This window comes from Muntiacus reevesi, chromosome 4, assembly GCF_963930625.1.
Source record: "Muntiacus reevesi chromosome 4, mMunRee1.1, whole genome shotgun sequence".
Taxonomy (NCBI): Eukaryota; Metazoa; Chordata; class Mammalia; order Artiodactyla; family Cervidae; genus Muntiacus; species Muntiacus reevesi.
The window spans coordinates 18,954,865-18,979,781 of record NC_089252.1 but is presented as its reverse complement, the minus strand read 5'-3'; the positions used below and the strand labels follow the sequence as shown (position 1 = coordinate 18,979,781).

The 24,917-nt window shown below is 57.5% G+C and overlaps 1 protein-coding gene across 9 annotated transcripts in view; it reads right to left on the bottom strand.

Annotated features, from left to right (window-relative positions):
• The window catches only part of CELF4 (CUGBP Elav-like family member 4), a 310,706-nt gene that overhangs the window by 53,191 nt on the left and 232,598 nt on the right, over positions 1-24,917 (bottom strand). For 6 of the 9 annotated variants that reach the window (XM_065932335.1, XM_065932340.1, XM_065932336.1 and 3 more), the window contains exon 3: positions 21,665-21,713. In XM_065932335.1, the coding sequence (XP_065788407.1) occupies positions 21,665-21,713 (49 nt within the window). Of the gene's footprint in view, positions 1-21,634; positions 21,714-24,917 lie in introns of all 9 variants that reach the window. The other 3 variants (XM_065932331.1, XM_065932334.1, XM_065932332.1) reach the window with 1 other exon arrangement.

Below are 24,917 nucleotides of genomic sequence, written 5' to 3'. Positions count from 1 at the left end.
GCCACAGGACCTTAGAGGGACGGTGGGTGAGAACTGGGGTCTGGAAGCGTGTTGAGAGGGTGCACAAAATAGCGAAGGATGCTCCCTCTTCCAGGGAGACGGACTGCAGTGTCTCTCACTGGGTCGCCCGCCACCTACGTTCGAGTGATGCCCATCTCTCCTTTGTCCCTAAGGGACCTCCGAGCTGTCCCCTGCTTCGCCCTCATTTATTGTCTGCCTCCACAACAGCAACCAGCACCGGCTGAACCCGGCCCTGCTCTGCTCACAGCCACCCAGGGCTCCCTGTTCCGCTCTGAGTAACATCTGAAGCCTTTTAAACGGTCTGCTGGAGACTGCGTAGGCTCTGCTCCCATCCTCCCCAGCCACTCCTCCTGTGTCCTCACTCGTCCCGCGGCAGTCAGGCCCGGCCCCGGCCTGACCTTGAACACCAGCTGACAAGCGGCAGCATGCCTTTGATTGGGGTTCTTGTTACTGTCTGCCGGTCCCCTGGCCGTGAGTCCTGGGACAGCAGCCCAGTTCTTAGCAGAGGGCCGGGTGGTGCTCATTAACCGCGCTGACACTCGGAACCGATGAATGAAAAGCTTCCCTCGCCTTCCCAAAGGGCCCCGTGACCCAGAAAGGTTAAGAACCTCTAGGCAGGACCAGAGCAGCCTGGTCAGTGCCAGGTCAAGGATGGAGGGTTCCCTGGGGGGCGCAGAGAGGCCGGGGGACAGGCCTGGTCAAGCAGATAAGAGGAGGCACAGTGAAGTGAAAAGGGGGTCTGTCCTTATCAGAACAGGAGGCTAAGAGCTCCTGAAGGCAAAACCTCTGGGGTTGTTAAATGCACTTGTTGCGAAGACTTCCCTGATTTATGTTGGTTTCCTGTCCCCATGGGGCTTTCCTGATAGCTCAGTTGGTAAAGAATCCACCTGCAATGCAGGAGACCTGGTTCGATTCCTGGGTTGGGAAGATCCACTAGAGAAGGGATAGGCTACTCACTCCAGTATTCTTGGGTTTCCCTGGTGGCTGAGCTGGTAAAGAGTCTGCCCGCAATGCGGGAGACCTGGGTTCAATCCCTGGGTTGGGAAGATCCCCTGGAGAAGGGAAAGGCTACCCACTCCAGTTTTCTGGCCTGGAGAATTCCATGGGCTGTATAGTCCATGGGGTCGTGAAGAGTCGGACACAACTGAGTGACTTTCACTTTCACTTTCCTGCCCCCACTCATAGAAGTGGGGAGGATGAAGAGTGGTGCTGAGGGCATGGCTGGGGGCCTGGGCATCTCCGGATTAGGAAATTCCTGAGAGCAAGTGACCTGGGGCCTGGAGTGGGGATCAGGGGCCAGGCAGAAGACCTGGGAGTCTCGGGGACCCCTTGGAATCCTTGCCCTTGGAGTGTGTGGCTCGTGGAGACAGGAGGAGCCAGGGTTCGGGTCCCAGGACTGAGCTCCTGGGAGGCAGGTTGGCTGAGGACCAAGACGGTGGACTTGGCCGGCTCCCGCGGTCCCCGCTGGACTCCAGCTCCCTCGTTCCCTCCCGCGTGTCACTTAATGTTTGCAGTTAAGTATTTACAGATATGTTCCCATGGCAACTGAGGCTTCCAAGTTACTCTCACAATTCCGTTTTCTCAAATATGCTTCTCCGGTTGATTGCACAGAGTTTTCCTGGAAGCCGGCCAGGCCAGGGAGTCGCATTTCCAGCCCCGTGCTTCTGTGCCTGACCCTCCCCCTCCAGATTCCTATGCGGTGACACCCCCCACACACACTGCCTCCCGCTCCCCCGCCCGCCACGTCTCACCTTCTAGATAAATCCTCCTGGGGCCCTTCCTCTCCTAGTTGCTGTCAGGCTTCTCAGGACCTGAGCTTGGAGCCTGCTCCCCTCCCCACCCTGGAGAGACCTGAACCTGGGGGCTACCCCTGAACTCCTTGAGGTTCCTTGAAGGAGGGGCCTTCCCCCTTCACCTCTGACCCCTGGGCCTGGTAAATGTAACCCCTGTGCTGTAGATCGTCGGTCACTGCAGGATCCCAGGCAAGGATCCCCCATCTCCGCACTTTCACAGCATCATCTCCGTGGTCCCTGTCCTCTACCCCCAGACACCCACACCAAGCCCCTGCTCCTGGCGAGGCACGGGGCAGGATGCCAAGGTACAGAGAAGAGCAAATAGAGCCCCTGCCAGCTTAGAGCTCGCCTTTGAGTGGGGAGAGGAGGACGGTGGATGAGAAAAGATCAGGGCAGTGGTCTGTGCCAGGGATAAGATAAAACAGGGTGGCAGCTGGGGCAGCTGGGGCGATCTCAGTTGGCAAGTCAGGCAGGCCTGGATGAGATGGATGGATGGGTAAGCTGAGACGTGATGAAAAGTGATTATGGGGGAGAGGGAACAGCTGCTGCAAAGGCCGGAGCAAGGATGACTGAAGAGCCAGGGGGCCAGGGGAGCTAGCGCCAGGGATTGAGGGAAGGGGTGGCGGAGGTGGAGTCATGCAGGCTGCAGGATGACTGGACCAGGGAAAGTAAGGGCCTTGGACTCTCGCTTAAGTGGGACGAGCGGAAGCCTCTTGAGAGATGCACAGTGGAGAAACGGGCTCTGATGGGACCACTGCGTGGAGTGGGCTGAGGAGGCCAAGGTGGAGGCGAGGAGGTGGAAAGAAGCTATCAGGACAGGGGAGGCTCATCTCGGGCAGGGGGTGGAGGGAAAGGGCCTCAGCTAGAATGAGGGGCCACCCCCGGGCTTCCACCACCCTGGCGTCCTCAGGCACTCCTGTCCCTGCCTGATTCCTCATTCTTGTCCTCCACCAGAACTGAGGAGGCAAGGGAGCACAGCACTCCCAGAGGGCACGGCCGTCGCTTCCCCACGGCCCAGACTCAGTGCTCACTGAGGGCTGGGGGCTCCAGGAGAGCCCCGGAGGACAGGCGTGCTCCCTCCATCTCACCGCACCCGCAGCAGCTTCAGGCAACAGGGGCTTGGACCAGATGGTTTCCCCCAGCTCAGCCTTGCCTGACGGTGCACTTGCCTGACTCTCCTTTCTGAGTGGCCCCTCCTCCATTTCCAGGAGCCCCGGGGGCCTGTCTCTGGAGGTACCAGCAGTCTGAGACCAGCCTGAACCGTCGCTCTGTGTCGGACCCTGCTGGGAGCAAGAAGATGCTGACTCTGCTAATGGTTCATTGAACGGCCATATCTCTATTAAAGATGATTTAAGTCACAGGCATTTAATTGACGTTATAACTGTGATATTGGAAACAATGTGTTCTCTGGTCACCGTGCATCACGGGGCATGCATGTCTCTCTGACATGCAAGCCTTCCACCATCGGCCTTCTCCCCGCTCTGCTGTCCTTGCCACCACCGTGCAGACCTCCTGCCTGCTCAGGTCCAGGCAGGCACAGGTCTGCCTTTTCGGCAGGCGGTCTGTGTGGGAAGGTGGACCTGCCCTGGTGCTTCCCCCCGGGTCTGGCTTGGGAAGATACGTGGGCTGAGGCTACACTCTGACCCTCAGGAACTTACGACCTTCTTGAGGAACAAACACATACCTACACACAGCACACACACAAAGGAGTGTACAGAGGCCCGAGGAGGCTGGGGAGAGCTGGTGCAAGCAGGGAAGGCTTCCTGGAAGAGGGAGGCTTTGAGCTGGACTTTGTGTCTGGGTAGGACTTGGAGAAAGAATGAAGAGACAAGGGCTGAGAGCCAAGACTGTGGAATCACAAAGTCCAATCCAGTCCTTAACTATTTAAGTTTTGTGCGGCTATGTGTTTCCCCGGTGGCACTAGTGGTAAAGATCCTGCCTGCCAATGCAGGAGACCTAAGAGATGCGGGTTCAATCCCTGGGTCAGGAAGATCTCCTGGAGGAAGAAACAGCAACCCACTCCAGTATTCTTGCCTGGAGAATTCTGTGGACAGAGGAGGCTGGTGGGCTACAATCCATAGGGTCGCAAAGAGTTGGACACAACTGAAGCGACTTAGCATGCATGCATGTGCAAGTAACTAAAGAACTGTAAGTGCCTGCCTCATTTCTAAGATTGGCCCCTGATCTTATCATTAAAGCGGAGCCATCACCTCCTCTATTCTGGACACTAATGCTTCTCTTAGAATGGTCACACAATAAAGTGAATCACAATAGAGCTCTTCATTCTGGCTCTGCCTAAGTCTCTTCGTTCCCACCCTTTTCTCTCCTGGAGGGGTTGAACAGCTGGGGCCAGATTGAGGGGGCTCTTGAAGGTCAGCCCAAGGGAATAGGAAATAGGGAAACATTCTATTGGGGTAGCCAGAAAGTTTGTGAACATCTTACAGAAAAACTCACATGAACCTTTTGGCCAACCCAATGGATTCTTGAGTTTGGGTTCAGAGTATCAGGTTAGTTTGAGGAATTCTGATCTGGGAGGTGCGTAGAATCATGCAGTTGAGGATTTCAATCTAGTCCTTACCCTTAAATTTTTGGGTGGCTGCGGGCATGTAATTTAGTCCTTTTGAACCATAAATGCCTCATTTGTAGGGTATCATCGTGGGAGGAGCTGGAGGTGGAGACGCCCAGCCAGGATGGTTGCTGGTGTTCCACCCCCCACGCCCCATCCTCTGCCACCACACGCTTTAGCAGCCTCATCATTTCAGACTAGTCTCATGCCTGCCTGCCTCCATCCACCTTTCTAGAGACCTTCTCCAGCAGTAGCCAGGGTTCCAAGAACTGAACTTGGGCTCAAAGTTACTCATAGATGCCATCCCATTGCATCCACCCCACGAGCCCCCTCTTCTGACCTCTGAGAGCCCTTCTCACCTCTCTTACCTCCCTGAGCCCTGAACACCTTTGTGGGAGGTCAAGGAACTGCCACCCTTTCAGGAGAGGCAGCAGCTGAAATGAGCTCTCATCTTCAATAGGAAGATGTCTAGTTTCCATGGCTGAGGGCAAAAGTCATTCAAAACTACAGACAATCTAAAAAATCGGGTGATCCACAGCCATGAATAGCGTGCATGTTATTTTGCTTGGGCTTTGAAATATATGCCGACTTTCATACCAAGCATGTTGGATGCTATGAGAATTTGGCCGTTCTAGAAATAGACTTAAGAATACACTGGAAGGACTGTCTGATGCCTGCTGGCCGCTCCTTTCTGGGAAAGCTTCATGGAAAGTGAAAGTGAAAGTGAGGGTCGCTCAGTGGTGTCCGACTCTTTGCGAGCCCTATGGACTAACAGTCCATGGAACTCTCCAGGCCAGAGTACGGAGTGTGTAGCCTTTCCCTTCTCCAGGGGATCTTCCCAACCCAGGGATCGAACCCAGGTCTCCCACATTGCAGGTGATACCAGCTGAGCCACAAGGGAAGCCCAAGGGTACTGGAGTGGGTAGCTTATCCCTTCTCCAGGGGATCTTCCCGACCCAGGAATTGAACTGTGGTCATCTGCATGGAGCTACCCGTATAACACCCCACCACATCAGAGCCTTCTCCCTCACCCCTGCTTCTACCCTCTCCTGCCACTGGAAGCGGATGGGGAGCGTGGAGCTCTGTCAAGTTTGCATAGGACTCGAGCCTCCATGTAGGGGGTCAGAGCCTCACACTGCCTTATCACGCCCCTCGCAGTCACCTCGGCAGGCAGCCCCCCCATCAGCACACATGTCAAGCTCGGATGGGGAAGCAGGCTGAGCAATTGGCAGACGGCCTAGGAGGGAGGACGCAAGTCAGGGACCACGTCGGCAGGGGTTGAGGTGACACCGGCCAGCATAGCACCCCCGCCCAGGTTTCCTGGAGGTGGTGTGGGGGAGAGATAGGGGAGAGAGGGACAGGACTAGTGAGACAGAAGCACGGGGACTTTGGGGGGTGCACAGCAAAGTTTCCTGGGGGCTGAAGATGTGGAGAAGCAGGACTGTGGTGGGGCCAGCCGGCTAGACCCTTCTCCTAGACCTGCCTCTGGGAGCCTTTAGGAGAGCGGGGTTGGGGGCTGCAAACAGCCCTCCTCTCCCAGCTGGGCTTCCTCATCCCTTCTCCTCCCAGGAGGCCCTGGCACGAGGCAGCCAGGAGCACAGATGTCTGAGGACCAGATGTACTAGCCAGGTCAGGGCCAAGCGGGCATGAAATGGAGGTGTGGGGGGGTGCAGAGTGGGGAGGGGGCGCCATCCTGCAGGAAGGGGCTGAGCAGGCAGGGAATGGAACCCCGGAGCATCATATGCGGATGGCCTCTGGAAGGAGAACAGAGGAGAAAGAAAGCTGGTGGAGGGGGCTCTCAGGAGCTGGCGGCAACCACCCCAGGGTTCTCAGCCCCTCCTTAAGTCTCTCATGCACTCGCCCTGGGGTGAGTGAGAGCCGGTCAGGCTGGAGGCAAGGGGCAGGGGTGGGCAGGGCAGAGCATCGGGACCAGATCGCTCCATCCTCTCCTCCTGCCCACCCCGAGCCACCCCCCTGCTCCCAGGCGGTGCCCAGCCGTCTCCATCTTCCCTGTACCTGCAAGAGGTTAACACTCAAAATCCTTTCCGATGACTCCTTCCTTCACTCCCTACCCTTCACATCCCCCTCCAAAAAGGAAAACAGTCGTTGAAATTGAAAAATGGTGCTCAGTGAAGGGTTTAAAGACATTTTGAATTTAAAATATATTTTAAAGGTCATTTTCAGCAGTAATTATGTTATAATGGTGGGGCTCTTAGCAAAAGGCAGAGTCCCACAGGAGTTAAGAGTCTAACCAGGAAGCGGCGAGAGCCTCCCCCCCCCACCGCCCCTGGAACCCTCAGAACGGGGTGGGGGGACGGAAGGGGGCACAGCACCCTCCCTTTTAGAGTCAGTGCAAGGATCACCACCACGGGGGGCCCCAGGAACAAGGGACTACACAGTTAAACGTGGCCCTGTCACGGAGGGGTGCTCTGAGCCCCCCCCCACTGGAGGGCACCCTCTGGGTTTCTTGGCTCCCAGAACCCTCGTGGTGGCAGACACCGGGGGATCTGGCCCCCCTTCTGTCTTACCCATCCCCCCCCCCCACACAAGGGATAGCCTTTCCTTCTGCTTCCAGGCTCTGGGGGCCTCCCGTTGGCAAGCTCCCCGGCCTACCCTGGGGCCAATCCCCCCTGGCCTGCTGGTGAGATGAATCCATGGCTTCCACTCCCAGAGCTGGAGGGATGTTCCTGCAAGGAGCCCAGTCTCCGCCCTTCTAGACGATGGCTGCAGTCTACATTTTTGGGAACCGATTGAGGCCACGACTACACTGGCTACCTATTTAAGCCTCACCGCTTTCTATCCTACATCCCCAAGGAACAGCCCGCCCACCCCTCGGCCCACTTTTCTCCTGTCCGTGACTGCACCCATTCTCTGCAGGAAGCCTCACCCACACAGATGCACAAGCTTGTGGAAGCCACACACATGTTTGAGTGCCTATTGTTAATTCTGAAAGGGTTGGCCTGGCCCCAGGGGGTTCCTGAAGAAGACTGGCAGGCAGGCTGTGGGGAGAAGAGACAAGGAAGGAGGGCAGTGGAGAAGTGTGTGTGTGTGGGGGCGCGGGGGGTGGTGTCTGGGCTTGTAGGAAGAGCAGAAAGGGCTGTTGGAGGTATTCCAGGAGGGCTTCCTGCAGGAGGTGTGAGGGGCATGAGCACATGGGAAAAGCAGCAAAATAATGAAGAGCCAAGGGCAGTGAATAAAGATATAAGTTGTGGCCTCTGCTCCCTAGCTAGCTGCGGACACTGCCAGCCCAACTGGGGAGAGGCAGGTTCGCTCACCAGGTTTCTGCGGGTCCCCAAAAGCAGCAAAGCCCCGGTTGGCTCTCGAGTTAGGAGCACAGAACTTGCCCGGGACCACGTTCTCCGTGCATCGCCCCGCCTTCCTCTTCCGCAGGGCTGTGGCACGCAGGTGGGGGCTGGTGGTCCCCTGGTTCCCAGGGAGGAGCCGGAGGGCGGCGGGGAGGGGGTTGATGGAGTCCTGGCTCTCAGACCAGAGCCCTGTAGGCAGCGCGGAGGATGGAGGAAGGCAGGAGGAGGCGAAATATAAAAATATCCGTGAGAAGTGCGGCGCTGGGCTACAGTGTTATTAAACTAAAGCATCTTATAAAACTCAAGCCATTAATAACAGGCTGCTGCCACGTCGGGGTAATTTATTCAAATTGCGGGTCCCGGATAGAGGAGCAGATGTTTCAGAGCTGCTGGTGTCACGGAATGAGCTCCAAGGGGGGCGGGGGCGGCGCCGAGCTGGGGAGAGGGGCGGGGAGGGGTCCTCAGCCATGCTCAGCAACACTCCCCGCCTTCCTAGGAGGTGGGGACCTCTCCCCGGGCTGCCGGAAGCGGGAGGGGGGACCCCGCGGGGTGGTGGTGGGGGACAGCTAATTTAGCTCAACAAGTGCCAGGAGAGAAAGCCAGGGGCAGAGGGCAGGCAAGCAGGGCTCCCTGCCTAGAATGCCGCTTCTCCCACCGCATCCAGCTGAAATGCCACCTCCTGCTCGAAGCTGTCCTAGGTTTTTCCACGCTCACTGCTTGGTGCTGGAAATCAGAGGGTCCTAGGCTCCTTCCAGGTGCACTACCCACCAGCTGGTGACCCCAGCAAGTGACCCTCTGGGCTTCCATGTCCTCTTCCGTCCAATGCCCAGTATTACCTAAGCCGCGGAGTTGGGAGAAGGGGAAACACACGTCACCCACAGGCAGGACCTGGCCCGTGGCAGAGAGGGAGGGGTTCAGGCCTGTGACTTTCCTGCACTGTACCTGACGGCCCTCAGTTGAGGTCAGCTTAGTGTATTTGGGATTTTTTCCAGTTTCCTCATGGTCTCACTTATTTTACCCCAGTCCCAGCCAAGAATCCGCCTGCAATGCGGGAGACCCTGGTTCTATCCCTGGGTTGGGAAGATCCCCTGGAGAAGGGAAAGGCTACCCACTGCAGTATTCTGGCCTGGAGAATTCCGTGGACTGTACAGTCCATGGGGCCCGCAAAGAGTCGGACACGACTGAACGAGTTTCACTTTCAGCCAAGAATTGTGTTAGCGGGGCTCATCTGTCTGGAGTGTGGGATGATACAATGGATGCTCAATCAGAGCTTACAGAACAGAGCCGGGTGGGGGGTACTGTAGTGGTTAGGACTTCGGGCCTTTCTTCTCTGATGGGAAAGAGGCAGCGAAGCTCGCACAGTCCTCCCCTTGGGCTTCCTTCAGCACTGTCCCCTGGGTCTTGGTAGGTGGATCCTAGTACCTGGATCCTAGTAGGTGGTCAGGGCCTCAGGCTCAGGGCCTCTGGCCGCAGTTTCCAGGACACAGACCAGGAAAGTTGGTGGCCCTGGGGGTGCAGAACTCTGGTAGGTGAAAACCCTCCTGCCTAATTTTGCTTTTCTGGCAAAGCACACACCTTCCCCACGAAGCCGTTTCTGCCTCTCATTGGCTCTTCTCCCGGAGTGTTGGATGCGGGGACTGGGGGGTGTGGTGAAGAGTCTGAAGCCCCACCAGCAGGGAACACAGAGGAGGGGCCCTGAACTCACTATTTAAAACGGATATTTAAAATGGATGAAAAGAGATTTTTCTCCTCTTTTCTCTGTCTGGCAGATCTGGAGGCCTGCTTACTGAGTGGACTTAAAGTGGAGCTCAGCCTGATCGAAGATGCTCTGGAACGCCCCCCTTGGGTGTCCAGCATCGTGCTTGGGTTCCCCTTGTTGACGAGAGGCCTCCAGCGGCCCCTGACGGGGCGGTGAGCGGTGTGTGGAGACGAGGGTGACGCTCCAGAAATGTCCCAATTGGAGGCAGACACGTCTCTTCCCACAGGCCCCACCCCGATGGTACCACTACAGCGTGATGAGAGAGTGAAGAGGCCCTTCTGTCCCTCACACAGCCCTGACCTGAAATGACACCACTCGAGCGACGTCCTGTGCGGGAGAGATGCCCTTGGCGGGACAGCGTCCCTGCCTTTAGCAGATGCTGATGCCCGAGCAGGGGGCCTACCCCAGCCATTTCTGGTCTGGACTGGGGGCCGCCCCGAACAGCAGGCGGGGTGGGGGATTGGCTGTCAGGAGCCTGGGGGAAGGTGCGGGGGCCACCCAGACCCCTTCCCCCCAGCACCCCAGGGGAGGTGAGGGGAGGCAAGACTGTGATGGCAGGAGGGGGCTTGCTCCCCTCCACCCCCACCCTGGCCATCCCCCAAAGTGGCCCCTGCCCACCTGGCTGGGAGCTCATGGGCAGCCTCGGAGCCTGTGTCTCTGCTCCCCGCAAACTGGACCTGCTCACAGCCCAGGGTTCATTTCAAGCGAAGGAGAAAGCGCAGCCCCGCACTCTGGGGCGATCAGCACGCTCTGTGATGAATGGAGCCCGTGTCACTCAGTGAAAATGAATATTTCTTTGCGATAATGGCCAGATGGTAGCAACTCTCCGATCCAAATTAAAACATGCATGATAAATGCCAGGAAAACAGAGGAAGACAAAACCCCAACCTGGAGTGAATTCTCTCTATAAATCTTCCCCCTGTGCCCCCTCCCCCTCTACCACCGCGGCCCTGCTAATAGCCATTAAATTATTAAGACGCACTGCAAGGAGAATGCCAATGTCAGCGGCATCCGCCCCGCTGCCCACAGCTGCCCCCTGCCTGTGGACCAGGCTTTGGAGGGCCTGGGGTGGGGGAGATGTAAGAGGGGGCTGCTTTTTCAGCCAGCAGAGCTGAGAGGTAGAGAAAGTTCCTGTTTAGAGAGTCGAATGGGAGGCTGGCCTGTGAGGCCGGGCCGGCAGACTTGTCCCGATGAGACACTAACACCCACTGCCTGACTTTGCGGCTCAGAGAGAGAGAACAGGAGAGGCGTTCTGAGCCAGAAAGGGCCACCTTTCTGGGAAGGGCCCGATGGCTTTGGGGCTTATATTTCATGGTGACAAAAGGACTCTTGAACTTAAGAGTTTAATTCCCATGCCGCCTGCCCACACCCCCCCCCCCCTCCAGCTGGAGGCCGGAAGAGCCTCTCCCGAGTCTCCTTGACACCTTGTCTGGCCCACTGCAGGTGACCAGCCTTCCCATATCCAGTTTTCACCAATCACCAGTTCCCTTCATCTTCCAGAAGACCCCCAGCTCTTTAGTGGAGCTTTCCCTGGAACCCTCTTCTTGAGTCACCTGGTTTCCTCATTTTCCCTAGATAGGGTTTACGCCACAGGGCCTGCATCCTGGTGTCACTGGTTTCTCAGCCTGAATTCCCTCCAGTAGGGAGCCTCCTCCAGGAAGCCTTCCCTTGCTGCTTCTACCTGTACAGCTCTCCCCTCTGCCAGTTATGGTGCCTGCTGTCTCCACTACCCTTCTGGTGCCCTTGAGGTCTAAGCTGATCTCCTCATCAGACTGAGCTTCTCTAGGACCCAAACTCAGCAAAGACTTAAAGAATCTGGATTAAAGAATTCTGGAATCCCCCACACATTTGTCTTTCATGGTCAGCTCTCCAGGGGCGGGGATCATCTCTCTGCATTTCTGAGTCACTTGCAGTCAGCCATTCACGTCCAAACCTTAAGCCTCCTAAGTCACCTGGGCCTGTTATCCAGTTGGAATGTGGCATCTGGGACAAGACATCCATGAGTCAGCATCATGGGCTTGTCTCTGGTGTGATCGAAAAGAAAATCTATGCTGGCTTGTCCCTGCTGCCCTCCAGCCTCTGCCAAGCCTTCCTCCTCTCCAGGCCCAGTAGACAAGACCCTGAGTGCCCAGGCTGGCTCTCCTCTGCCAGCAGACGTGGAGTGTCTCCACCTGCCCCTCCCAGCTAACCCTCGGTGCTGAGAAGGACCACAGACAGGCTCATCTTGTTGCTGCCTTTGCACCTTAGAAAGTTCAGCTTTGGACCCTCCCCAAATCCCCCTACATCCACCCCCATTCCCAAAGGGCATCAGGGAGGGGAGTGAGGAGCTGGAAAGCTCATTCTGAAGGCTGTGGTCCAACTGATTCCTTTGTGCCTCTGAGGCATGGATGCTGGGCGAGCATTCTCTAGGTCTCAGCACCACAGCCAGGCCTGAGAGAAGGCAGCAAGGTCCTGCCTGAAGGGCTGAGTGTGAAGGCTGATTACTGACTGTATGATCTTGGGCAAGTCACCTCTCCTTTCTAGGAGAATAGGGGTGACGCTTGGCCCACCTTGCAGGGCCAAGACTGGTGCGCTCTCACTGGAGGCTCTGGGTGGCCTAATGGGAGAACCGAGGTCCCTGCTGCTCTCTCCATCTTCCTTCCAGAGTCTGGGCATGGCTTTAGCAGCAGCTGCTGCAGGCATTGCCTAAATCCCGTGTGTATTGTCCTGAGCTGGGTGGGGAAGGAGCAGGGCTCCTAACAGCAGATCAGGAAGACTGGGCAGCAGCTTCTGGGAGAGAAACAAGCCCTGGGATGGGCCTGGTGAACTGGGACTGGAGGGTGAGAAGAGACAGGTCGGCCCCAGATTCAGACTGCCCATGCGCCACACCCAGGACTTCTGTGCCCTGGAATACGAGGAGCAGGGAGACCCACAGTGCACCACTTCTGGTCTTCGTACTGCAGGGAGTGAACCGTCTTCTGCATCCAAACCAACTCTGTTTTTAAAAAGATCTAAGATGCCACATATTTGCCTCCTCCGCCTCTGTTTTCATGTCTTTGTGGCACAGTCCAGGTGCTACCTCCTGGTAAACTTGTCATCCCAATTATCACCTCCTCCAGGAAGCCTTCCTTGGCTCACCCTGTTTTGGTACATTCACACGCACAGTACAGCTATGGCCCTGGGAAGTATGATTTCTCTTGGCACTTTGTTGATCACACCTTGTCAACGGTCCTCACCCCCATCACCTCTCACCACCCGAGGACTTGACTGCAAGAATAGAATAACCACAGCAGCTGTCATCAGGGAATATTCCACAGCTAACCAACTGCGTTCCACCTATGGCAGCTCCGAGGGGGTGTCACCATCCCCTTTGCAATAGGAGCTGGTGAGAGATTGTTGTGGGAGGGGCAGGACGTGTGGGTGTGATGACCAGCACCATCTCTGCCCGTCTCTCTGCTCTGGCTCCCTCCCCACATCCGGCTGAGTCTTCCTAACCTACTGTTTGGAAAGCATGACATATATATATATATATCCTGTCACCCTCTGCCCCAAAGCCTTAGATGGCTTCCCTTCACCTAAATGTGTCAGTTTAAAGCACCTTCTGGAAATCACTGCTCCCATATCCTGCCCTCCCTCATTCCCGCCTCTCGGGATCCTCCAAGCTATCCTTGGCTCGGGCTATTTTCCCACCTGGGAACCTCTGCCTTTCCTCCTGCAAATCCTCTTCCCATGAAGGTCAAGCAGGGGTCACCCTTTCTAATCTCTCTGGTCCTCGATGTCTCTCCCTGCCTCTCACCCCCCACCTCCCCCTGCACAACCTCACTGCTGCCACGTTGCTATCAGGCTGTTTCAAGTGGGGTGTGTCGGGGGCCAGGGGGGCACTGGATGGGTCTTGCCTGCATCGGGGTTCATTGGAGGCTGCGCTGAGGACTACCTGGTCCAGGAAGGACTGCTTGTGACATCCTCTCTCACCTCCTGCCGGTCTCCTGAGGAAGTGTGCATCCACCTTCTACACTGTGCACACTGCCCGCAAGAGCACCCCGTGGGACAGCGCGGGAGACAGGGGGCCGTGGTCCCCTCTCTGTCATCCCTGTTCCTGTTGTCGGTCCCTTCAGCCTGGGCACACATGAGGCAGCTTTTAAATATCATCCAGGAGCCCATCTGCAATGATTAATATCCCATTTCCCCTGAAACAGTCCTTTGCTAAATTAGCCGGGGGCCAGAGGGAATTTGGTGAGGAGCCACGAGTCTCCACTTAACTTGCCGAATGGATTAAAAGAACTTTAACAACAAAATGCAGATCAATCAACACCCCTTCCCCCAGCTGCAAACCTAAAGTCCATTTAAGCTCAGCAGGTTTGCAGTTAATTATAATTTCGCACCTATGGCAGGAGTTACCAAGGTATTTATAATGTGCGTCTGCCCCACGGGGGCCCTCTCTAGGGACGCTTTTTCCCAACAGCCACTCTCCTTCTCCAGCCCCAAAGACCTGTCTTCATGCAGCTGCTGTTGGGTTCAGTTGTGTAAACAAGAGGACCTTTTTGGAGTTTTAAATTTTCTTTTTAAAAGCAGCCTGGGAGAGAAAGGAGGCAAAGATCCTTTTAAGTCAGAAGGAACAAGGGTTATGCAGAATAAAACCCCAGGACAGAGGAACCTTACACCAGCAAAGACTGAGGGCAGGAGGAGAAGGGGAAGACGGAGGATGAGATGTTTGTTGGATGGCATCACCGACTCGATGGACATGAACTTGAGCAAGCCCCAGGAGTTGGTGAAGGACAGGGAAGCCTGATGTGCTGCAGTTCATGGGGTCGCGAAGAGTCAGACACGACTTAGCGACTAAACAACTTGGAAATTCCTAAACAAAAGTAAGCGAGATTACGGTCAGATATGTGGTAGAACTTCCTGCCCACCAAAGAAGCCAAGCCCTGGGTGGGGCACTTGGCCTGGTGATGAGATGTCTGATCCTCAGTCCTCCCCAGAGGCATAGGGCCCCTGCCCCAGGCTGCTCGTTGAGCACCACCACTGTCTGGGAAGTGGGGACGTGCTGCCTTAGATCTGACACGAATTTCCTGAGCTGAACATTGTAATGCCTTTTCTTTAAACATCAGTCCAAAATAAATCAGGGACGTGAGTACACGAGAGATCTGCTGGGGTATCAACTCTGGGGCTAGTGTTCAAGGGAAAACATTGCAATCTACAGCTCAAGAAATTCCGGAGGGAATAGGGCAGGACAGGCTGACAAAACAGGATTTCCGAGCTCTGAAGGAGGCTGAGAGAGGCCAGGAGACTTTCCTTCTGGATGGTTTATAAAAGCAGGAGGGCCATGTGAGAGGTGGCCTGGGGCGGGGGGGACCAAGAGGGATGCGGCTGGACACAGTGGCCCCTGAGACCCCTCCAGGGCACTGCATGTTATGTCCTGGCCTGGCTGACCGGGGCAGTTAGCTGTCCCCCAGCCAAAGGTTCACCTTGACCCCTCGCTCCGGGGCCCTGGGGGCAGACACAGCTGTGAGAAGGGAGCATGGTGTTGAACATGATGACTGAGGAGCTGAGGATGTGGGGGTCTGCAGGGTCTGGGGGCTGTGGTAAGGAAAGGCACCCCAGTGCACCCCCATCACACACACGGCCAGCAGCCCACAGCTGAGCGCACACACTGCCTGCCCCCAGGGACTTCTGTGGGGCCACAAAAAGGTGCGGGGGGCAAGGGATGTCTTCTGCTCTGAGCCGCGGACCCCTCTCCTTTAGGTGGCTGCTTGGGGCCTCAGTCACCGGACCCCTTCTCAGCGCAGTGTCCCATCCTCTGGCTGAAGTGAGGTGGCCTCCACTCATTTTGAGATCTCTCTGGTGGGGCACCAGCCAGGAGCCCCAGAGTAGAGGTCAGGAGGTGCTGAACCTGGGCGGACACTCCTGATGCCCCAAAGCGGAGAGACTGGGCCCAGGTGGGGTGGCGCCCTTGCTCTGGGACTCGACTTCCAGACAGTAGCTTGGCTGTGGCAGAAATGAGGTGGTTCTTGGGGTTGCAGTCTCTGCCCAGCCCAACCCCACCCCCAGGGGAACCTCACCCAGGACCTCCTGCAAGGGTTCACACTTGCCTCCAAGCCTTTCCTGACACCCGCCCCTCCCCCCCCCCCCGAAACTGCACCTTGGGTCAGGTCATCTGTAGTAACATCATTTTTTAAAACCTTGTTTCCCACCATCTTGTCATCATTTCAGATGAATCCTCAAGACGCTGTGGCCCTTGGCCTTCATCTCATGTTTCGTGTACCCCCTCCCACCTGGGACCTAGCAGAACCCCGAGGGGCCTCTGTCTCCCTGGAAGCTTTGGTCGAGGGAGTCATTTGTTGCCCCTCAAGACTGAAAAATGGAAACTTCTATATATTGAGTTTTCAGAAAGCAGAGCCATTTCATCTGCCGCTCATGAAACTGCCTAACTAGAGCATGGGACTAAATGGCTAGAAAAGTCTGGACATGAGAAACCCAGCATCGGGGGGTCAGCAGGATGGCCCTGGCTCTCTGGGGCCCCAGAACCTGAAGGTGAGACCCACACCCCTCAGCTGGTCCCTGAGTGGATCCTCCAAGGCCTCCCAACTGCACGTGGTCTGGGACTGTTTAGAAATAAAATAATGCTCCGAGGAGAAATGCGGAACTTAATAGGATTTTAAAAGCGGCAGGAACTGATGGGGCTACAGATGGTGGAGGACCGAGTCAGCCCTGGTTTTGTGGTGGGGAATGTGGCCTCAGGGAGGGTCTCGGAGCCGTCCACAGGCATCAGGTCCAACCTCATTAGCTGACCCAGCGGGACGCTGCTGCCACGCGCGCCGGCGTGGTGAGGGGCCCTGAAGACGCTGGTAAACGGACAGGGAGCAGCAAGAGCCTCAACGAGTCGCAGGGCTAAGCGACTGGCCTGCACCTGCTTTGCACCGAGTGAAAATGAACATCTCACGGAGGGGCTGTCACACTTGCCTCCAACTCTCTCTGCCTTCCTCATCCTGCCGGAGAGAAACTGAGATAGGCGGGGGATCGGGCTGGAGGAGAGACCAGACATGGGCTCCCAGGGGCCAAGTTTTCCTATGTCAGAGCGGGGGGTCATGGCTGAGGCTCAGGGCCACTCCCCTTGACCTCTCTGGAGCCTCCCCAGGCCCTGAAGACGGCGGGAGACACAGGACTTTATAACTATAACGGGGCGCTCAGCCTTCCCGCTGTTCCGCACGTACCCTCCCTTCCGTGATCGCTGGCTTCCATCCGCATCCCCTCTCTGGATCAGTCTAAGCTGCCCCTTTGCCTCCCTTGCTTGGATCTGATGAAGACCCCCTCCGGAAAACATGCCCGAAGGACCAGGGAGGGGCTTGGGGAGCCCCCGGTGGTCCCCACTCGGGCATGACCGCACCCCCAGCTCCGGCCTCCCACTGGAGGCTGGAATGTGCCTCTGTGGTTTCCCGTTCAAGTCCTGGAGGGGTGAGAGCGTGGCGGCCATCCTGCAAGGCACTCTCAATGTTGCTTCCGTCCCCACCTCCGCAAGAGCTCCTTGGTGGCCCCTGCTCGCTCTGAGGGGGCGGCCCCCTGGGTCTCGGAGTCCCCCCTTCTGCAGGTCTCCCTCCCAAGCCCTCTTGATTTCTAACTTCTCCAACCCTTCAGCTTGACATCTCGCTGTTTGTTTGTTTTCTTCCTGTCATTTCACGTTGATGAGATAAAACCTGATGAAGAACCTGTCTGTGCCCCACCCCCAGTCACTGGATCCTGGGATGGGCTGGGGGGACACTTTGTTCCTGCCTCGCTGGGAGCAGGTGTGGAGTTGGGTGTGTGTGGGTGTCTTTGTTGGCATGAGTGGACAGCCGGATGCACCCTGCTAGGGGCTCCTCCATACACAGCCCGGATGAGGCCCCCACTTGCTGGACCTCCTGACCTGTAGCCGGCTACTGGGAAGAGGTGGGGGTGGTTTCTGGCAATGGGGCCAAGCGTGGCAGGGGGTGGTTCCGAGGGGACAGCTCACATCTGCTGGGGTGTGTCTAGGAGTGGGGTGGGTCTGGCCAGCGTCCACTCTGCTAGCTCAGGTCTCAGCCACTCCTTCCCTCCTCAAGGGCTCCTACTTGCCTACTGACTCTCTTGAGAGCCCTCTGGGGGGTGGAAGTGGACCCCAGTCCCAGTCTCCTCCAGTTCAGTCCAGGGAGTCCCCAGCAGTTTTGCTGCCTGGGACCAGCTGCCCAGAGCCTGCTTTCCTGAAAGGGGCCCCCACAATCTGTCCACAGGAGCCTGGCTTGGAGTGGGGTAGGGGGCTGCTCCTGTCTTGGGCCGTAAGGCCCACCCTGGACTGAGAGCAGGGTGGATGGGAGGGGTCAGGGCTGCGGGCACCACCCCCAAAACTGAGAGAGGGCCCCCGATGCCGCAGGGATGCTGGCCGTGAAGCCCCTCTCAGGGTGGGTACACCGGTCTGCTGGGAGACTCAGGACATCAAGGGGCATGCACGAGGAAGCATCCTGGCCTCTGAGATGTCAGGGCAGGTGCCGGCGGGGGCGGGGAGCCCACCTGGTGTTTCGCTGTGCCCGGCCTGCCAGGCTCCCCTGGTGGCTTGCTTCTTTGGGGCTGGGGGTGAACCTGAGCTGAATGCAATTTGCTCCAGGAAGCTCTGTGGGGTTAACAGGATCCTCCTTGCAGTCGGGGTAGCTCCTCCCTTGGTTTTCTTTCACAGCTGGACCCCTGGCTCTTGGTGGTCTTGGGGGCTGTCTCCTCTCCTTCTGCCCAGCGGTATTAGAGCTCCGATGCCCTCTCTCCGCCAGGTCCCCACACAGGGTCAGTGGCTCCTGCTTCTGACGGAGACACGCGCGCCCCCTCGGCTGTGTGCTCGGGCTCCATTATCACTTCGTGCCCTCCCTGTCTCCTGCCGCGTCTGCAGCTCTGGGTCCGGTTTTCACCTCTGGGAAGCCCTCCCTGCTTGCTCCTCAGTGAGTGCTCTCTTCTCTGACCCCTGCAGCCCCGTTCTCTCACGTCTTATGGGTAGGTCCCAGAGCTCCTTGTCCAGCCGGGACCTGCCTCCCTCATTTACCTTCAGAATGAGCCCAGAGGTGAGACAAATGCCTGGGGCACCTTCCCATTGTCCCCGGACTCCGAAAGACTATCCTAGGAGTCTGAGGAACGCAGAGCATCTGGGTGCTGGTGACTGACAGGCAGGGCTTTGAATTCTGGCTCGGCCGCCACATAGCTGTGTGATCTGGAACAAGTTACTTGGCCTCTCTGGGCCTTTGTTTGTACCTTTAAGCAGGGCCAATGACTTCCAGTTCCCAGAGTTGTAGTATGGGTTACGTGTGTTTGTTTAAGAATTCCCCCACAGTCCAGGGGTTAAGACTCTGTGCTCTCTCTGTCAAGTGCCTGGGTTAAATTCCTGGCCGGGAAACTAAGATTCCACAAGCTGCATGGTGCTCCCAAAAGGAAAATAAATAAAACAAAATAAATGCTGGCCCTCAGTGGGTGCTCTGTAAACACCTGCTTCCCTGGAAAGTGAGCTCTCCCATCCTTGGGTGAAGACGTGGAGGCGCAGAGAAGTGGTGTCCAGACCAGAGCTCATTTTGCACAAAGGTGGGACTAGAACCCAGGACCAGAACAAGAACTGCCGTCCTGTACTCTGCCTGGGGAGCCCCAGCCGAGCACCTAGCCTGTGTAACCCGGGATGAGGAGAACCAGGGTGGGGATAAACCCTCCTCTCCCTCCAGGACCCCTTCCTCTCGCTCCCACACCTGTGCCCCCTAAGTCTCCCTGGCTCCCAGCCGTCTTCCCCTCTACCTGCTTTCTCCCAGGCCGCCCTCTGCCTTCTGCCCCTTCCCCTTCTCCTTTCTGGGCTCTTCCTTTCCTGTTGGATTTCTCCTCCCCTCCCCCTCCTACCCCTGCCTCCATCTCCCCGTCTCCTGTTCCCATTTGTTTCATCTTTGTTAATGCCCACCTCTCCCCCATTCCCCTCTCTCCACAGAAGAAGTATTTAATGGATATTAAATTATTTTAAACTTTCTTTTTTTTCCAAAGAGCTTGGTGATGATGCTGACTCAGGATCATCTCACTGTCTAATATTGAATATGCAATTAATAGATAGATGTTTAGGTTTGGCTCTCTTTCCCCCACCCCCCCCCCACCCCCACTCCCTTGCTACCGCAGGAAGGATAAAAAAGCTGATTAATCTGGTTTGGGGCAAGTGTCAACGCGGGAGATATATGGGAGAAAGGAGATGAGGTTAGCAACTTGGAGTCGGAGAGCGACTGCCTCCAAGGCAAGTGAGGGAGAAATGGTTTGTGTTGGAGCTCAGCGCGGAGGGCCTCCCGACACCTGGCTGTGAGTCTGGGGTAAACGGGCGGGACTCTGAGCTGGTGGTGGTGGCGGAAGGCCCTCCCTGCACTGGGCCTTCTTCCGGCCCCTCCACCGTCCCCAGGGGTGCAATGTCCCCTCCTTCAATCAGCTCAGGTGCCACCTCCTCTGAGGCTTCTGGCTGCCCCCACCTCGGGGACCCCTCTTCTGGGGGTGTGGGTGCCGCCTGCTGTCTGAGCTCCCCCCCTTACATGACAGGTGTCCCCCAAAGGACCGGGGTCTCCGCTGCCTCCTTGGGGCCCCGCCACACAGCAGGGGCATTGCCGGAGGCCTGGCCCTGGGTGTTTGAGGAGCCTCTGTGGGCAGAGAAAAGCGAGGAACTGGGCTGCCAGGAGGGGGCAGGAGCCAGGAGTGTGAATCAGGTGTTCCCTGCACAAACCCTTCACATCCAAACTGTTTCTGCTCACCGACTGACCTGTCTCCACCTCCACGATGGGGGTCCCCAGGACGGGATGCCCTCAGGGGGCCACGGGGGACACGGGCCTGTGCCCTGGGGCATGGGGCCTCTTCGGGCAGCACCAGAACATGGGTTAGGCTTGTCGGGCGTGATTTGAGGCCTGGGTTCGGAGGGCCACAGAGGCCTTGTACCCAGGTGGGAGCCCTGCTGGGCCCCCGAGGGGAGCAACCTGTGCTGGAGGGACCCTAGACAGCCCCCACCCCAAGGGGAGTGACCTGTGCTGGAGGGACCCTACACACCTCCCCGGGGTGGGCAGGCTACCTGTGGCCACACTACAGGACAAGGAGCTCGCCTCTCAACTTTGCAAGTAGCTTTTGTCTATATGACTTCAGGCTCTTAAGTTCCTGGAAAATTTGGGGGGAGGGAGGGATAGGGAGAGAGATGTTCCTCAGTGCCCAGATGAGTTGAGCTGAGAGTGACTGTCCAGGCCCACTCAGGGAGGGCCCAGGGGCAGAGGGCGCTGGCGTGGGCATGGAGTGGGCATGGTGCCCCGTCAGAACCCGGGAAGGTGGGTGCTTGACAGAGGAAGACGGAGCCTGGCCTGGTCCGGCCTCTGTGTACAGTGGGGGTGAGGCCATGTTGGCAGAGAGAGCAGAGCCTCCCCTTGGAGAGTGGGGGCCTGTGTTTGTGGGTGAGGCTGTGTGTGTCCTTCTGCTCTGTCCCTTCCAGACATCAGCCTGTCTGCCTGTATCTAGGTCCGGATCTTGACCAGAGTGACCCCACACCCCCAAGGCAGCCCTCCTCAGACTTGCCCATTCTGGCCTGAACTTTCCACCGCAGGCGTGTTCTAAGTCACTTCAGTCGTGTCCGACTCTTTGCAACCCTACGGACTGTAGCCCACCAGGCTCCTCTGTCTGCAGGGAGAATCTGCAGGGGAATTCTCCAGGCAAGAATACTGGAGTGGCTTGCCGTGCCCTGCCCCAGGGGATCTTCCCCACCCAGGGATTGAACACTCATCTCTTCCCTCTCCCGCATTGGCTGGCGGGCTCTTTACCACTGGCACCACCTGGGAAGGCTGGGGAAGGATTGAAGCACATTTCCTCCCTCCCATCCAGGCGCCCTTTGAGCCAGTCCAGTCCCATCATAGTGGGGTTCTCCTTCCTGACATGGAGGTGGGCCTGCCCTTTTGGCTGTCTTAAAGGGGGCAGTGAAGCGCCCAGGACATCCTGCCCATTGACTCACAGAGAGGAAGGAACCCCAGCAAAATGCAGACCCCAATCCACTCTCCTCCTCTTCAGTCTGTCCCCACACCAGCCACCCAGGGCTCCAAAGGCCCATCCCAAGCCCCAGCCACGAGGTCCCCAGGGGGCTGGAGGCAGCGGCAGGGAGTCGCTGCAACCCCCTCCCATGGTGGGGGGGCGGGGGGCGGGAATGGAGGGAAGGGAGGGTCAGAGACAAGTGGGCCCTCACGTGAAGGGGGCTGGCGCAGGCAGCTACTACCTCCTCGGCTCTCGCTGTCCGCCGGTTTCACCTGGATCGGCCGGTTCATCTGTAACAGAACACAGGGGGCAGCATTAGAGCAGGCGCGCCTGCACCCCGAGGTGCGCGGGTGTTCGAGGGACACGGCACACTGCCCACTCCACTGGCACGGACACCCGCGCCCCCAGCACCGGCGCAGCGACAGACTCAGACGTGAGGGTCTTCGCTAAAGCCCCGCCCTCTCCCCTCCCCAGTGAGGTCCCCGGGTCCCCCTGATTTCAGGCGGGTTTCTCAGGACTGAAGACCCTGAGGTGTCGCCTGCCAGCCGTGAGCGGCTCTTGCTAACTGCGATGTCGGTCCACCCAGGACACAGCTGGCTTTGCCGAGTTGGTCTCCGGCTGAAACTGACTCCTGCCTGGCTTGCGGCCTGGCAGCGAGTTGCGCCCCACCTACTGTGCCATCCCCCAGACGCCGAGGGTGGGTCCCAGGGGTGCCTGAGGCTCTGGGCTGCGCAGCTCCTGGTTGGAGCAGAGCTCAGGGTTGGGGCTCCAGACTGCAGCCAGGCTGTCCCCTCGGTGGGGTGGGGGTGGTATGTGCGGGCTGGGCAGCTACTCGTCTCCTGTGATGTCCGGGTGCCAGGAGGACAGCAGGGGGCACCGCCTGCCTCCCCATCTCCCAGCAGCTGGCCTCTCGGGAGGATCCGTTCAATGCCTCATTCAGGCCACTAGGGGGCTCGCAACTCCAAGGATCCAAGGCTCCGCAGCCTGCTTTTAATCCTGCTGCCGGAGGCACAGGATGGGCTAGGAGGCCCTGAGGTCCCAAGATATTTCAGACAATAAAAACGGAGGAATCGCGCAGATGGAATCGAACTTTGTGTCTCTGCTCATGCTTCTGCGTGTCACGTACCTCCCTGATCCCTCATCCTACCTGCATTCCTCTCCTGAATGCACCCCGAGAGGCAGGCAGGTACTAAACACCCCATTTGATAGATGCAGAAACCGAGGTGGGGCTGACTAGTGCCAGGATGTGCCTGAGAACCCGGGTCTGCCAGGGCTATTTGGGGGCTTTTTGTTCTGTACCAGGGGACTTTTCATTGCCACTTCCCCTAGTGTCTGGAGGAGGCTGGACTAGCCCATGGCAAGCTTCCTCCTGGTCTAGGATTCTGAGCAAGTTTTGGCTGCGACAGGACGACTGAGTGGGGGAGCGTGGGGGCCCATGACTCAGCAAGGTGAAGACGAAGCCGGGGAAGGGCAGAGCCACTCGAGGAAGGACAGAGGCGGGAGGCAGGGCACAGAGCAGTGGACCAGGAAGCTCAGGTGGCCGGGGGCAGGAGAGGATGCTGGGAGGCCGGCCCACTGAGAGGGGTTGGGTGCCGCCGTTTGTTTGGAGGTCCCCACTCAGCACCCCTCATGGAGCCGAGGGAGAGGAAGGTGCTGGGTATGTAACCTCGGCCAGCAGAGTTAAGCGTGCAGTATGGAAGAAGAATGAGGGACATAAGGAAATTCCCAGCTTCCTTTCAGGGGCCCTGGCTCCCCCATAAACCACCTCCTTTCCAGTCTTTGAGAAAAAGATCCAGGAGGCCGAACAGGCATCTGACTGTGGGAGAAGGGCTCTCTCCCCGGTTTCCATTCCATGCCTTTGGAGGCTCCACAAACACCCCTTTCTGGGGCTCTCCCCTCTTCTGGAGCACCCCTTCCCCCCCCTGACTCAGAACCCCCTTCCCCACCGCCCCCAGAGCTTTAATGGTCTCTTACTCCATAAAGGCTCCATGACTGACCTGGACCCAGTTCTGGCCACTGTACTCTCCTGGATGAATTTCTATGGCTTTCTTGCTTATGTAATTTTTATAATTCTCTGAGGAAGGTATTATTCTCTCTTTTTCCAATGAAAAGCTAAGCCCCGGGAGTGGGAGGTCTGGGATGCAGCCAGGGTTGGTAGGCATGGCGCTAACACGATGAGGGTGGGTTGGCCTTCATACATTTCATCTCATTTGACCCCAAGCTGCCCTGGAAGTGAGGCTTCCCAGGTGTTGCAGTGGTAAAGAAGCCACCTGCCAATGCAGGAGACTCAAGAGATGGAGTTTCGATCCCTGAGTTGGGAAGATCCCCTGGAGAAGGAAATGGCAACCCACTCCAGTATTCTTGCCTGGAAAATCCCATGGACAGAGGAGCCTGAAAGGCTACAGTCCATGGGGTCGCAAAGAATTGGACATGACTGAGTGAGCACACTGCACTGCTGCTCTGGAAGGAGGGGATGAAGGGAAGATGTCCTTCTGGCAAGGGGTGAGTGGGTCATCACATTGACTACAACTTCCTCAGCCTAGCCCCCCAAATCTGGGCCCCACCACCTCTTGTATTATTTCATTCCTCATGGCCCAGCCCTTTCTCCCCTGTATGTTCCTTTGGCCTGAAAGCTTCTCTCCCACAGCCCCGCCTGCCTCTTGCCCTGGAACCTGGTCTTCCTGGTACTCCAGGGGGAAAGGCCCTGCAGAAATTCTCCCTTTTCCATATAGAAGGTACAGTCAACATCGGGCATTGAGTTGCAAGGGGGCCACTACTCTGTGACACCTACAGGAACACAAGCAGCTGCTCCAAAATTACATTGTCGGAATATGACCACTTCCCCTGGGATGTATGCACATAGAGAATCTTTAGCCACGGAAACAGAGTTTCAGAGAGGTTAAGAAACTCTCCTGAGGTCACACAGGTGGTCAGTGGTGATCAAGATGAACCCAGGACTCTGGACACTGGGCTGCATGTTCAAAGATGCTGGGAATCAGGCCTGACAGGCTTGGGGAAGGTCTGGGAAAGTTCAAAGTAGAAGAGCAGGGTGGGGATGGGAGTGGGATGATGCAGGCTTCTCCAGGGAGGACTTGGGGTGAGCAGGGGCAGGCGGAGGTGTGTGAACCAGAGTTAGCCGAGCTCCGTAGCTGTGGAGACGAGGGAGGGAGGAGCCCACAGAGGAGACTTCATCCCTGGGGCCAGAGCAGGCCCAGGCCAGCCCCGAAAGCTTAGGTCAGGGGACCCAGGAGGGCGTTTTCCCTGGTACTTTGTTTCTGAGTCCAGCGGCAAGCTGTCTCTTTGTGGGAGCAGAGGGGGTGAGTCCTACGGATTGACAAGGGCTGGGGCGGGGGGAACTGTTTCTGTTGTGAGGAGACCCATTTTCCATGGTAAAGTAAACAAGGCAAATGGAATCTGCCTGTGCCTGGAGCCTTCCCCTGCGGGAGCGCCCCACCCTCAGGCAGCCAGTCACTGGCCCACTGTCCTTGGTACCC